At 47.6% G+C, this 15,220-nt stretch overlaps 1 protein-coding gene across 2 annotated transcripts in view; it reads right to left on the bottom strand.

Annotated features, from left to right (window-relative positions):
* ST8SIA5 (ST8 alpha-N-acetyl-neuraminide alpha-2,8-sialyltransferase 5) overlaps nt 1-3,806 on the bottom strand; it is an 89,876-nt gene extending 86,070 nt beyond the window's left edge. The window contains exon 1 of one of the 2 annotated variants that reach the window (XM_015121872.3): nt 3,374-3,806. In XM_015121872.3, the coding sequence (XP_014977358.1) occupies nt 3,374-3,504 (131 nt within the window). In that variant the 5' untranslated portion in view covers nt 3,505-3,806. The remainder of the gene's footprint in view (nt 1-3,373) is intronic. The other variant, NM_001083950.1, reaches the window with a different exon arrangement.
* Between the last annotated feature and the right edge of the window lie 11,414 nt (nt 3,807-15,220).

The following is a 15,220-nucleotide window of genomic DNA, read 5'->3' as shown; positions in this document are numbered from 1 at the left end:
TACTCGAGGGCCAAACACTGCTCCCAATGGCCCAATGAACCAAATGCAAATTGTTCTTCTCAATCTTCAAAACACTTTGCTGAGGCTAGTGACCCACTGTTACATCTGCCCCCTTCATCCCTTCCTTCCCTCACATCAGTTGTATCCATTTCTTCATTGTGTCTCTTCCAGTTACAATCCCTGTGTACACACACATAGTCCTACCTTCAATTATTTATTCATTATCCAATATTTATTGAGAACTTCTTACATGCTGGACACATTTGGTGTTCACAGTGCAGCTGGGAACAAAACAGAGCAAATTGGCTGGGCGCAGTGGCTCACGCCTGTAATCCCAGCATTTTGGGAGGCCGAGGCAGGTGGATCACGAGGTCAGGAAATCCAGACCATCATGGCTAACAAGATGAAACCCTGTCTCTACTAAAAAAATACAAATAAATTAGCCGGGCGTGGTGGCGGGCGCCTGTAGTCCCAGCTACTGGCAAGACTGAGGCAGGAGAATGGCGTGAACCAGGGAGGCGGAGCTTGCAGTAAGCGGAAATCACTGCAATCCAGCCTGGGTGACACAGAGAAACTCCGTCTCAAAAACAAAAACAAAAAAAAAAGAGCAAATCCCCACCTCATGGAGCTTTCGGTCTGGAGCAGAGTTTCTCAACCTCAGCTACTACTGAGGTTTGGGGCTGGAAAATTCTTTGTTGTGGGGGGCAAACTATGCATTATAGGATCTCTACAACATCTTTGGTCTCATCCCAGTGCATGCAGCAGCACTCTCCTCTCCCCAGTGTGAACACCACAGAAGTCTCCAAACATTGCTGTGGAGAATAGGGAATTGAGAACCACTGGTCTAGAGCAGCAGGAGGAGCTTGTTGCAGCTTGCAGATTGCCTGGGGAGCTTGCTACAAAGGCAGGTTAGTAGATCCCTCCCCCAGACAGTCAGATTCAGGGCCTCAGGAGTCTGCATTTCAGTGGGCCTCCAGTTGGTTCTGATTCAGGCCCTCCGAGATCCTCTGCTTGAAGAACACTGGTTAAGTGTTTGTAGACAGGAGACAGGCTGCTGATAATCACATCAGGGCAGTTCATTACAATCATTATATATGGAGGAAACAAGATAGGTGAGCAGGTGCTAGGGGTGACACTGATGTGGCAGCCACACCCAATTCAAGATCAGGACTAATCAATGATTAAGTCAAGTGCTGCAGTGTAGGTAGGGCCAGGTGTGGGAGAGACGGGAGGAAATTGTGACACACATGCATCTCTGCATCTTTGTTCCTGCCCACTTTTTGGATGTGCATGCCCCCTGCCCCCACCCTCAAATCTTACCCTTCCTTCAAGGCCCACTCAAGTTCAACTTCCTCTGGGCACAGTCTTGCCTAACTTCTCCAGCCTATCAGTGCCTCTCTTCTCAGACAGTTTAACATTCACTTTCTATTTCATTTGTGGCTATTTTGTTGCCCCAAATAGACTTCGAGTCCTCTGAGCACCAAGACCACATCATCTCCTTCTTTACAGACCCTTATCTAGAGGCACGCTTCCAGGATCAGGCCTATACAGGTTTTGCTTGGTTGATTGGGTTGAGTCTCTAGAATGAGGCCTGCAAGATAGCATCTATGCAATTTAGGGGGTCAGGGTCTCTGTGAGGGGGGAAGGGAAGCACCTTGTGTGCCTGCTGAACTCTTGGCAGCTAGCCCACCCACCCAAGACCAGGGAGGACTTGCCAGAGCAAGCAGGTAGTAGTTTGGTTGGCATTGCCATAGGCGGTTGTACTTTCCCCCCGTTGACAGGGCAGAAGGAATCCCAGCAGCCCCAGCAACTTTGGGGAGGTGCCGGCAGAGGGCAGGAATCCAGAGCTGCCCTGCTGAAGAGCAAGGGCCAAGATGGCCCCAGCCAATCGGCCTGCAGGGCTGCAGCAAGCCGTGGGGGACCCAGTTGTCCTTGCATAGGATCATCTCAGGGGCAGCAGTAACCGAAAGAAGAGGCAGGCCCAATCAGATCCAAGAAGCCAGGAGGCTCCGAAGATGGCCTTTAAAGCCACCAGTGCCAGACAGCACTCAGGAGCTGCCACCAACCAGGGAACGCTCCCTGGGAAGGTTCGGAGTCAGCCACTGGCTGTAAACAAATGTTCAGAACAAGGTGCCTCATTACTCCCCAGCTCTGGGGGAGTTACAAGGAGGGGAAACAGCCTAAGTGCTCAGCTTTTCCACTGTAGAGCCACACCCAGCAGCGATCCTCACCTTCCCATCCTCGTGGGCATCCCAGATTGGGAGCACCCATACCTGATGTAGAACCCAAAGGATGAGAAGAGGGCTGTTTTGTTATGGGGAAGTTTAGAGAAGAAGGTGGGATGCTTACTTAGCTAGAGAGACATTTATTTTCCTGTCAACCTGGGGGATGGGCGGTGTGAGTAGGGAGGCACTAGCAGCAAAGAAAAAAACACCCCAGCAGCTGGGAGAGAGGGCTCTTTCCAAGAGAGGCTCTGATATGGGTGTATCCTAGAGCAGGAACCTCCCCTAATCCCCCAAACCAGGCAGAGAAACCCCAAGTGTTTCCCTTAAGCCAGAAGAGCCGGCAGAAGGAAGTGGCTGGCATTTCAGTGTATCTTCTGCAAACAGAGAGACTGAGGCTGTGCCCGAATTGAATTTCTGAGTAACACCTCCTGCTGCTCTTTCTCTTGGAGTTTAACTGTGGATTGGGGTGGAGTAGGGGGAGAGCCCAACGAGGGGTTAACTTCTACTGCAGCTCTGACCTTTTGCGCTGAGGATGAGAAAAAAAAAGCCATCTGTTTCAGAAGGAATCACGTTGTTGAGTTTCACAGATCCAGTGGCTATGGGATTATAAGACTTCATTATCACTATCCCTGTCGCATCGCCACAGCCCACTACCACCCCCACCTAACCCGAAGCTCCTGGAGGGGAAAATGCTTTTTTTTCCCAAGGGTCCTTACGAAAGTTCAGGACTCGCGAGGTAATAAATAAATAAATAAATAATCTATACAATTTTGAGCCCTCCGACCCCAGAGTCCAAACAAATGGCCATAGAACTGTGGGTTTGGAGGACACCCGCTCTGATCCATGCGGTCTCTCCGGTATTAAATGGATTTATCGTCAGCCTGGTTGCCTGGAATTCTATCCTGTCCTTCATTTTTCATAGTGGAACAAAGTTGTCTGGGCCCTCCAGCTAGCGCTGGGCAGGGAGCTGGGAGCAAGGATGCTCTTGGAAACGCGGTGACCCAAGCTTAAGCGGCCATGCTTGGGGCTAGGAGCGGACCCCACGGTCACTCACCCCGGGGCGCTGTGACGGAAGCTGCCGCTGCCACTGGCACCCGGGGGCTTGCCGCCTGGCTCCGTGCATCCCGCCCTCTCTTGGACTTTCTTACCTCTTAATGTAGTTCCTGCCATACAGGATCTGTTGCAGCAAGGTCACCAAGGCGAAGGCGCAGATGAAGATGAAGAGCAAAGTTCGGTTCCCCAGCAAATCCCGGTTGGCCGAGGGGTCCGCGTAGCGCATCCTGGCGACCGGGCGCCGCGGGCGCGGGGTACGGGGCGGCCAGGCAATGACTCGCGGGGTTCCGGGGCCCCGGAGGGCGCGCGGCCGACGTGGCGCCTCACGGTGAGGTCAGGCAGGCGGGGGACTTCGCGGGGCAAAGTTTCTGGCCGGCCCGGCCGGACCTGGGGGCATCCAAGCTTCGCAGGCGCTGGGGCGGCAAGCAGGACAGGGCCAGTGGCAGGGAGCTTTGCCGCGGCCCGGGGCCTTCCCCACCCCCGGGTACCTTTACCTCCAGGCGCCCATGCCCGGCAGCCGCCGATTTCCCCGCGGAGGGGCGACGCCAGGTGCCACGAGCCGGAGGAGGCCCCTCCCGCCGAGGTGGCGGCCAATGGGGAGCGGGGCCCGGGCTCCGTACCCTGTGAGCCCTAGCGCACCGCGCACCGCCCCCTCCAGTCCGGCGCCGGATCGCGGTTGCCCAGCGCGCGGTGCCCTGCCGGGGGCGGGCCACATCTGATCCCCCGGCCCGCAGCGAGGGATCGCGAAGGTGGGCCTTCGGTTCTGCCGATAGGGACGGGGGAGGGAGGGTACAAAACACCCGTGCAGTCTGGCTAATGATAGGCGGGCCGTGGGGAGGGGGAGGGGCGGAGCGGAAAACGCCGGGTTTGAATCTTGGAATTAAAAAGAGGCCAGGGACTGGGCGCGGTGGCTCACTCCTGTAATCCCAGCACTTTGGAAGGCCGAGGCGGGCGGATCACAAGGTCAGGAGTTCGAGACCAGCCTGGCCAAATGGCGAAACCCCGTCTCTACTAAAAATACAAAAAACAAAATTAGCCGGGCGTGGTGGCACGCGCCTGTAGTCCCAGCTACTGCGGAGGCTGAGGCAGAAGAATCGCTTGAACCGGGAGGCGGAGGTTGCCGTGAGCCGGGATCGCGCCACTGCACTCCAGCCTGGGCGACAGAGCGAGACTCCGTCTCAAAAATAAATAAATAAATAAATAAATAGAAAAAGAGGGCAGGAAGAGGAAACAGCCGCTGCGGAGCTGGACTTGATAGAAGGGAGCATTTGCGTGCGGCGCGCAGGGCACTGAGTCACCGCCGTGGCCGCGTCCTCGCGCTCTTCTAGCGATTTCTCCGGAGAAAGCGGAGCAAGGTCAGCCGGGCAGCCCTTCAAGGACGGCGCTCGCCGCTCCTGCATGCTGATGGCCTGCGGGGCTGCCTGCCCGCGCCCAGGCGCCCAACTCCTGCAGAAGAAATTCAGGCTGCCCGACCCCGCCACGGGTCTCTTCCCCCTCCCCAGCCGTAACTCGGCGGCCGTTCGTCAAAGACCCTGTTGTCACCGAGACACTGGGACCTTGTCTCATCCTCGAAACCACTCGTAAATCTTAGGTCAGGCAGCCGGCAGCCTTTGGGGACCACAGTCCCCCCAAAGCTTTAGGAAGTCAGTTACTACATCCGGAAAGATTCGTGCTTCAGAATGCAAGTCAGGGAGAATAATCACGGAAACGCAATGCGAACGTCGTGCCTCTTCAGAAATTCTTAGCCTGAAATACCGTCCCCACCCCCCAACCCGGCCAGGCGACAGTCCTGGCATCCTGACACCGCAGAGGCTCCAAGCGCTGGGAGTCGCGTGCCCGCAGCGCTCGCCACTGAGGCCGGTTGGAAGATTCTAGGGTGCCCCTTCCCCGGCTCCAGCAGGCACTCCGGGAGGTTCTAGAGTCAGATCAGGGATTCAACCGGGAACCTGACCGAAACTCAAACCTCAGCACAAGAACTTCGATGGGGGAAGTGCCCAGACTCCAATACCCTCTAGACCTTGGCATTTAGTAGTTTCTTCTTTGAACTGGTAAGATCAAGGAATGCACAGTAAAATCTCATGATAAGGCTACCACCAAGAATTCGGGATTTTTGTTAGTTCATAAGGCAGAAGTGGCCCCTGTGCTATCCATGAAGAGTTTCTGTATTTCTCTGCAAGGTCACAGGTAGGCTTTTTAACCAATTAAAGAAAAACTCCAACATTTAGAGGGCCCCATTATTATAATAATTCCTGTGTTTGTTTGCTTTCTGGCACATAAAAACGTGCTTCACTTGCATGTATTAATGAATTTTCACCTCCTAGCCCCTGGCTAACCAATTTTACAGCTGAAGGGGCTAAAGCAATAGTTGCCCAAAGTAACTCACCTAGCAACAAGTCTTGGGATTCTGAGATGAGGCTCTTTCTCCCACACACACAGGCAGGCTGGCTTCTTGGGAGTGGGACTTGTTCATTTGTCCCCACCACAACCATTGATTTTGACTGAATGCTCCACTCTTGCTGTCTTCCAATTTTTGAACAAGGGGGTTTGCATTTCACTTTGCACTGGGCCAAATTATGAGGTAGGTCATACACACAGGCTCCAAGTTGACAGTACTAATTTTTCACTACTTGGTGCTCAAGTGTAGAGTTTGAGGGGTACTATCATCTCCACTCCAGGCAAGGCACTGTCGTTTCCTTTGTATTCCTACTTATTCTCCACCCCATCAGGTGCTCGCTCTGATGCCTGTCTTTGAGTGCATGTTTTCTTGGAAAAACGAAACAAATCTATTATCAAGTAATGAATCCAAATTATCCTAAGAACCTTTTAATTGCAATATAATGCATTTACAGAAAAGTACACAAATCATAAACGTTCAGCTCGCTGGGTTTTCACAAGCTGAACACACCCCTGTAACCAGCACACAGATCAATTATCAGCCTCCAGGAATCCCCACATGTTCCTTTTCAGTTACTATGTACTCAAGAGTAACCACTGTTCTGACTCCTAACCCCAAAGATCAGTGCTTCCTATTCTTGTGTTTTATATAAATACAACTATACATTATGTATTATTTTGTGTCTGCCTTCTTTTGCTTAACGTTACTATGAGATTTATCCATGTTGTTGCATGTGGTGGGCAGAATTACAAGATGACCCCCAAGATTCCTCACCCCTTCTTGTACACACATTCCCCTAGGTATTGATCTAGACACTGCTGTGAAGGGAATTTGCAGATGTAGTTGGCCTAAATCAGTTGGCTGTAATATCAGGAAATTGTCCTCAGTGGGCATGGCCATATGGAGCCCTTACAAGGGACTGGGCTCTTCCTGGTGAAAGAGATTTGAATCACGAGAGTGGCTGATACGAAGGAAATTCTTTGCTGTCTCCTTCAAAGACAGAAGGGGTCCACAAGGCAAAGGATGCAGACAGCCTCTAGGAGCTGTGACTGGCTCCTGGTTGACAGCCAGCAAGGAAATGGGGACCTCAGTCCTCCAATCACGAAGCAGACACTGCCTTCTGCTAACAACCTGAATATACTTCAAGGAGGATTCTAAGCTCCAGCCACCTACACCTTGATTTCAGCTGTTGGGACCCTCAGCAGAGAACCCAGCTATGCTGTGCCCAGATTTAAGACCTATACAACTGTGAGCTTGTAAGTGTGTGTTGCTTTAAGCCGTTAAGTTTGTGGTAAAATGTTTCAGTTCAATATAAAACTAATACTTTTGTGTGCAGTTATAGTTTGTTCAATCTTATTGCTATATAGTATGCCATCAAATGACTGTGGCACAACTTATCCATTCTACAGCTGATGGACATCTGAGTAGTTGCTGCCATCAGCCTTCAGGTGCATGGTTTTTTGGGTGAAAACATGCATGCATATCTGCTGGTATCTACTTCTAGAAGTAAAATTGCAAGGTCAGAGAGTGTACATATGTTCAGCTTTAGCAATTACTGCCAAAGTTTTTCCAGAGGATAAATTATTTTTTAGTAGGTATTTTATGCGGATTTGCCATGACCTAACAAGGAATTTGTCCCCACACTAAAACTAACTGGCTAACCTAATAGCAAAAAGCCCACCCAGCCAAGAGCCAAGATAGTTGAAGGACAACAACAGGTCCAAAGGCATCCACTCTCCCTTGAGGAGGTAGTCAACAGCTAGGCTACAGTTAGGCCTCCTGCATGAATTAGCAGTGAATGAGATTGATGCTGGCATTCGGAATGGCTAGAACTTTGCAGCAAGACTCTATGTAGAATAGATTTTGGTCACTTGATCCTCTGCACATGATCAGCAATAGTCCAGTGGTTTCTGCTGACACTGCTCTTCTAATCCTAATGGCATTTTAATTCTGACTATCTTCATATCAGAGGTATCTTTAACACACACACAAACACCTCACAAGCATCTGTAGTGGAGCTGGAGGCCTAAGATCTCAAAACATGGAGATCTGAAGTCCCTTTTGTTCCTATCAGTATGGAGCTAGGTTCCATTTTAAGCCGAATTTATATTCTGATTGTAGAATTGCAGCAAACACTCAGAAGGCCTTGCAAACAAAAGAGTAAACACATGGATAAATGATCACTATGCCAGATTCAGTGAACACCATTTTTATATTCTAATTGCCAGGAATGGGGACAGCTGCATCATTGTTTAAAACACACACTCAGGCACAATTAAGCCAGAACAAATGTCAACACTGGCACCATCTGCTAAATTACTGATAACTGATGGGCATTACTCATGCTGGGAGCATTGTCTCCAATATAAAATGGAAAGACTTTTTCAAAAAGTTAGAGGTTTCTACCAGTTTTAAAAAGCCAGTTTTTATATCATACAGCACAACTGCAACCTGTCAGATTATGTAAGTGACATTTCACCCATGTGTTCGAGGAGTATGTGATAAGTACATGCTGTTTTTGTGCCTCTTTACATTTATGTTAACAAGCCAGGCCTTCAAGAGGCTGATTCCTGGCTCTGGGACACTTTGTCTCTGATGAGGGTATCTTGCTGCCAGGTGTGCAGAAATGCCTCATTTATAACCTTGTAATCAGAGAGCCAGGGTTTTGCCATTACATGGTCAACTGCAGACACAAGACTCTAATTCATCAGTCTTGTTTATAATAAATTATATAACAGAACAATGATTTAAACCCCTTGTTCTGTCCCCTTATGAAGTACGAATTGTATCAAATATAATTTATGAAAAATCATTTATAATCTTGAACCTGGAGATGAAGCCACCTTTCAGCCTTCATATCTCCAAGCTGAGAAGCATCCTCCTGCTGTCTCAGCATCACTCCCAGATATTCTTCTCTTGCACTTGTTCCAGTTTGTTTCAAAGGGTAGAGATATTATTATTATTAATCCATAAACCACCTGATGCATCATAATACAGAAAGATTCTGTTGTACCTCAGGCACGTCACACTCCTACAGTATGTTCCTGTACTTGCCAGAAACAGCATCACTGGAATAACGTCACTCAGATCACATTCAGATGACATGCTGGACACAATGGACTTAGAATCTCCTTTTCTTACGTTAAAGGCTGGGCTGTGGGGTAGAAACACTTGTGTCAGGTTCTGCCCTTTGATGAATTCAGCTAAGAAAATGTATTTTTTAATTTCCAAGCCAGTGCAGGCCCCTAGACGCGTTTTGTTGGTGGTCTGTATAATGCTGAGACTTTCAAAGGAATGCCCTATAAATACAGCTGCTTAAAAATGTTTAATGTTCCTTGGGTACCTGAGAAGAGAAAAGGGATGAGTGTTCCACTGTGATCATCTACTTCTGAAGCACCAAGGGATGTTTCAAATCCTAACACCATGACCACAGCAAAGTATGTGTCATTTAACCACCATCCTAAATTCTAAAAGCTCCATGCATTGGATAGACATGGCTAGAATGGACACTATGTGCTAGACATTGTGTGACACGCTAGGGAAACAAGAACCAGTCATTCACAGTCTGTGCCTAGAAAGGAGTTTAAATTCCCATGAGGAAGACAGACAGTGCCCTATAGTAGGATAAAGATCTGTCTAACCCAAATTGATAGTGACAGAGAGGGCAGTGGGCAGGAGGCAGAATGGCAAGGAAGGTTTCCAGAGGAGGTAGTGTTTGACCTGAATTGTGATGGGTGAGGACGTTCAGCCAGGTAAAGAAGGTGGGACGAGGTACTGTAGGTGGAGGCTGGCAGTGGGTGATGGGGTACAGTCGGCTCAACACGGTTGGAGAGATTAGGCTGGGTGGGTGAGTGGGAGACAGAGCACAGAGAGTTGGGATTTTATCCATGAAACCACTGCAAGATTTTAAGTAGGGGAATGATATCAGATTTGCATTTTAGATAATCAAGCTGCAGGCTAGTGGAGCACAGTTTGAAGGTGCAAAGACTGAAAAGGCATGGAGATGCCGGCTTGTTTTTGTTTTCCCTGATTAGACCAGACCCCTTCCCTTGGCCTCCCCTTCCCACCACATACCTCATTGGCAGGCAGCCCTACTATCGAGCTCACATTATTGTACCAGCTTGAGAATTAGTTCTCTGCCTCCTTCCAGGGTAGCAGGAAAAGAGTAGAGAAACATGATTACTGCTTTATAGAAGTTGTCACTATATTAAGTGCTTCATCATTCAATTCACCTGAGATGCATGGAAATAGGTCAAGCTTGGCTGAGGCCGGTCCACTGCAAAACTGTGCAGTTAGCAGAGTTTGTTTTTGATACATATACCCTTTTGTTACTCTGCAGCCTCCTCTGCTCCATAGGTTCCTGGTATAATAACACTCTCTTCCCCTCCCTTTTGGAACCTCTGCTCTTGGGAAAGGCTTTGATAGCTTTCTCTTAAATACTAGTGTTCCTGATGGGAGAAATTTAACCTGAAGCATCCTCTCTGACTGTAATAAAGGTGATGGCCTGTTAGAACTGCACTCAGAGCACTGTAAGGAATTATATAAGTAGCCATCACCTTAACCACATCCTCAAACGTTTTCAACGCAATCTAGTAGAGAATGATTTTCTGAAATAATACATATCTGATTTTATAACAGAAATAAATGTAAATATGATTTGTTTTATAGAAAATGTCTTGCCCTCTATTAATATGTCAATATTTATATATGAACTACAACAAGAACAGCTACAACAAGATTGATGTATACCGCCTGAAAGCCCTGAAAACAGATCATTGTCCACAAGTGTAGTTACCAATATAACAGCCTAGTCTTGCTGTGCTGTGAGTTTGCCTGGATTGCCATAACTTACAGGCCACATAGACCATGGTGAATCCCAGAAACTAGCCAACTTTTTCTGAAAGAGCCAGATGATAAATATCATAAACTTTGTGGCCCAGACAGGTTCTGTTGCAACTCCCAACTCTACCACTGTAGTGTGAAAACATAGTCAATTGAGAATGAATGTGAATGGCCAGAGTTGCTCCACAGGCTTGCTAACTCCTGCCCCACATTTTGTGATATGCAGAGCCCATGCAAGAAGTCCCACCTCATTGCCCTGAAGAGTCACCATAAAAGGCATTCCATGTTTAGATGTCATATTTACAAAGGCCTAATAAATAATAATATGTTAATCTATTATCCACCATCAACATGTTAGCACAGTTTTATTTATCCTTGAAGTGAACCTGGAGATCACAGGATGACCTTTCTATGCATACACTCTACTCTAACTTTGACCGGCAGTCTCATAAATACTGCCGGGTCACCATGGACAACTGAACAAATATATGGGTTGCTTGGTGAGGTTTCACCTCCACTTATGAAGACAATAAATTCTTGTGTCCTAAAAGTCAGCGTGTCAGTTAAGGTCTTTTCATGAAAGTAACGGGAACCATAGAGAAATTTATTATCTCACGTATCAGGAAATCTAGAGGAGGGGTGGGCTCCACAACTGACTGATCAGTATCCTATGACCCCAGCTTCTTTCCTTCCTTTGCTCTACCATCTACAATATAGGCTTCTGCCTAAGAGGAGCTGTCCTCATGGTCAGGGGATAGAGGCCAGCTGTAACTGGGACAATAGCAGGAGAGAGGAGAGATGAGAGCGGACGGGAGGGGAGGAGAGGGGAGGGAAGATTCTCCTCCAGCCTAAGACCAATAATAATCACCAGAGGGATGCCATGCAGTGGTTGGCTTATGCCTCGGTTCCTGAACCAATCACTGACAAGGGGATGATAGCATTATGGTTGGCTTAGTTGGCTAAGAGCCCTCCCCAGGAGCTGGGGTCAAGTCCAGAACCACAGTGCTGCTACTTGGACGGAGATGCAATGGATGTTGGAGTCAACTCGCATGTCCTCTATGATCCAGAACAGCACTTTCTTCTACTTATTTTCCCCTTTCCTCCTTTCAATGGAACACGGTTGCTGTGATTAAGAGTAGTGTTGATGGCAGAAAAACAAGAGGATGGTGACATGTCCTCCTCCAACATCCCAGAAATGTTGTTTTGGAATCATATGCAGAATTGTGGCAGTCTCCTGCCCATCCCTCCAACACACACACACACACACACACACACACACACACACTCTCTCTCTCTCTCTCTCTCTCTCTCTTTACTGGTGCTAGCACCTATAACTACAATCATGAAGCTCATAGGAAAAGAAGAAGCCAGGCAACAGGTCAGCCAACTTACAAGTGTGAAAACAGATTATGTTTGTTGCCTAAATATCTTGGTGTTCACCTGCAAGGAGGTGAGAAGGCTGGAGAAAGTGGCTGGCAATGTCCTAGAATGTGAGAGGTGCTGTAGGATGGGGGAAAGAGCTCAGAATGAGGTGTCAGGAGCAGACATGCTTTATGTCACAACTCTGTGAGCTCAGGAAAGACACTTACCTTCCCTAATGCACTGGTTTTTTCACCTGTAAACTGGAAAAATAATACCTATCCCTCAAAGTAGGAGTTTGTGAAGGTCAAAGTAAAAATGTAGGGGCATTTTGAAAACTGTGAAGCTATGCAGTCCTAAGGTAAACAGCATTATTACTATGACATTAGATAGATGAAATTTCACAAATGTTGAGTCTCAACAAATTTGTTAATTTGGTCAGGTATCTTCAGTGGTCTCCCTTTCCTCACCTCAACACTTGACTAGTCCAAGTACCCAGCATTGTCTGATGACCATGACTCTCCCCACTGAAGCCCAGACCAGGATCCGCCCCCTACACTCTCTGCCCACCAAGACTCACCTGTTCGGAGTCTCACTATTTCATCTCCTTAATACAGGTCTGAAACGAATGCTAAGGAAGCCTGGGATTGTGGAAAGAGCACAGGCCCAAAAGTCAGAAACCTGAATTCTAGGTCTGGCTCTGCCACTAACTGGCTGTCTGAATTCAGGCTTCATTAACCTATTGGCAACCTTGGATTTTCAGCCTATAAAATAAATAAGAGCTAGTTTCTAAAACTTTGTAACACTAAAATATTGGCCTCAAACCCCAACTCTGTGACCTTCCTCTTGCCCTCATTCCCTTTCTCATAAATGGCAGCCCCGGGGGTACCATCAAAGAATGCAAGGGCTTGCTGCAGCAAAGTTTGAAAACAACTAGGCTAAATGGTCCCCCAAGTTCTCATTCATCTAGAAAATGTTCTTAGTCTCTCATTCTAAGAGAAATGGCTTCATGCTAATGTGAGAGGTGATGATATAGTATCTCTACCTAGAATCACTTGTATGTGAGTAGGAATCCTCACAGTTGTATAATCTTATCAGTTAATATATAAAGATGGAATTTTGGGTGCCATGTATGTCAAAGAGGTAGTTGGGAGACTCCCTGGGTTTCCTAAAATCATACCACTTGGGTTATCTGCCAATCATATAGGGCTTAATCGCTTGAGGTGGTGAATGGCATTTTCAGGGTGGTGAATGACCTCCTGGTTTCCCAATATTGGGCACATCAACGGGTTTCCCAATATTGGACACATCAACGAGTAGGTGCCTATCAGATCCTTGGTTGACCATGTGGCCCAAGGAGGTCAAGGAAAGGCTTTTATGTCTTTCATGGGGCATGCATGAGCTAAAATCAGGTTCAGCTTTGAGGGACAGAAATCTCCAAAATGACAAGACTTAATATAAAGATACACATGGGTTGTTGTTTTTTCTTTACCATGTGACAGGTGTTCAGGGGTAAGAAATCCAAGGCTGGGAGAGAGGCTCCATTTAAAAAGTCTTTGATGATCCAGGCCCGTTTAGCTCACTAATATCCCAAAGATGTATCCCTGTCCTCATGTTCCAAGGTGGACACTAAAGCTGTAGCCATCACATCCAAGGTCCTGCAGTGGGATAATTTAGGAATCAGAGAGACTGAGGGGTTAAGGAGGATACTTATTATTTATTATTTACGTGCACCAGCCCAGTCAGATTAACATCTAAAGGACTGAGCCCTGAACAAAGAGTCAGGTTACCTTTTAAGCATTTCGTGGGGCGGGGGGAGATCTCTGCAGGAGGAAGCATATTACAGAATCGAGAAACAAAGACAGTTATTCAATTGAGACATGCATTACATTATTTCTTACTTTTCAAGGAAAAACATGTTTTGTGACTTGAGTTTGTCTGTCTAGTGACCTTGCAACTGCACAGCTAGAGAAACAGGGTCTTCACAATGCCTGGAAAGGGAGAGATAAGGCTCACTAGCCACAGACAGAAAAACAGGCAGTTAATTTTTAAAGGACTCCACCTCTTTTCCTCAGGGGGAATGAGGTTTTTTACACACAACTGAGTTTTTGCTTACACATTTTTAAATTTCTTTTAATTCCTGTTTTAGTCTAGTTAACAAGATGAAGGAAGAGATAAAGAAGGACATTCCCCAAAGTCTCACATAACTCCTCTGCTCACATCTCATTGGCTAACATGAGTCAGGTGGTCAGCCTGGGTGCAGGGAGACTGAAGAAGACAGTCATCTTGCTGGGCAGGAGAAGGAAAGGAAGGAGGACCTATGGACAGTGGCGGGTTCCATGCCAGGGGCTTGCCAGCCACAAGGAAAGGTCAGAAATTCCCAGAATTTCAGTTCTGAAATCTGTCTGTTGACCTAGCCTCTTGGGAATTTTACCTGGATATTTTCAGATTCTTAAACAGAATTTTTAATGTCATTTGAATGGATGCAGAGGAGAGCTGTATAAGTAATTGAGTATGAACTTTAAAAATACGTTAGGATTCAAAACCGCATGCTACAAAATCACCATCTTTTTAACCTTTTCAAAAAGGTATAACATATGTACAGAAAAGTGCTCAAATCATAACGTACAGCTCTCCATAAATTATCACAGAGTGAAGACACCCATGTAATTACCACTAAGAAAAAAGAGAAACCATCATACCCCAGAACCCACCCTGTGCTCCTCCCAGTTTCATGTGCCCATCCGGAATGCTTTCCTTTTCTCTGCTTTTCTCCTCAGGTCTGTCTTTGCCCCCTCTTCTCTTCTGCCCACTTCGCTTCCCAGGCCTCCCTGATACACCGGGCAGAGGTGGGCTTTGTTGAGGCTGGTTTGCCTTTTGGCGCAGTGGAAATAGCACGTGCTCTGGAGCCAGGCTCTCCAAGATCTAGATCTCAGCCCACCTACTCACTAGCTTTGTGAATCCAAGCAAGAGACCTAACCCCTCTCAGCTCCCTAGGCACTGTCCTGGGATCACAGGTGCTGACTGGGTACTTCCCAGAGTGCCTACAGAGTGTCTGCTGCTCAATATGGGGCTCAAATACACCCATCGCATTTTCATTTCTATGCCTTTGCTTGGGTCTCTGAAAGCTCCCAAGGGATGCTCATTGTTTCCGTTTCACAGATTGGCACAATGATGCCTGCAGAGGTGAAATGACTTGCCCAGCATCACACAGTGGGGCAAGGGCAGAGCAAAGCCTGGACCCTGGGCTCTGAGGCTGCAGCAGCACAGGACCCTCCGGACCCAGACCTGCCACAGTCCTGTGGGTGTTTAGACTCCTGTTTGGCCCAGGGGTGCATGGTTCTCT

The sequence above is a fragment of the Macaca mulatta genome, chromosome 18, assembly GCF_049350105.2.
Source record: "Macaca mulatta isolate MMU2019108-1 chromosome 18, T2T-MMU8v2.0, whole genome shotgun sequence".
Taxonomy (NCBI): domain Eukaryota; kingdom Metazoa; phylum Chordata; class Mammalia; order Primates; family Cercopithecidae; genus Macaca; species Macaca mulatta.
This window is presented reverse-complemented; position numbering and strand designations above follow the sequence as displayed.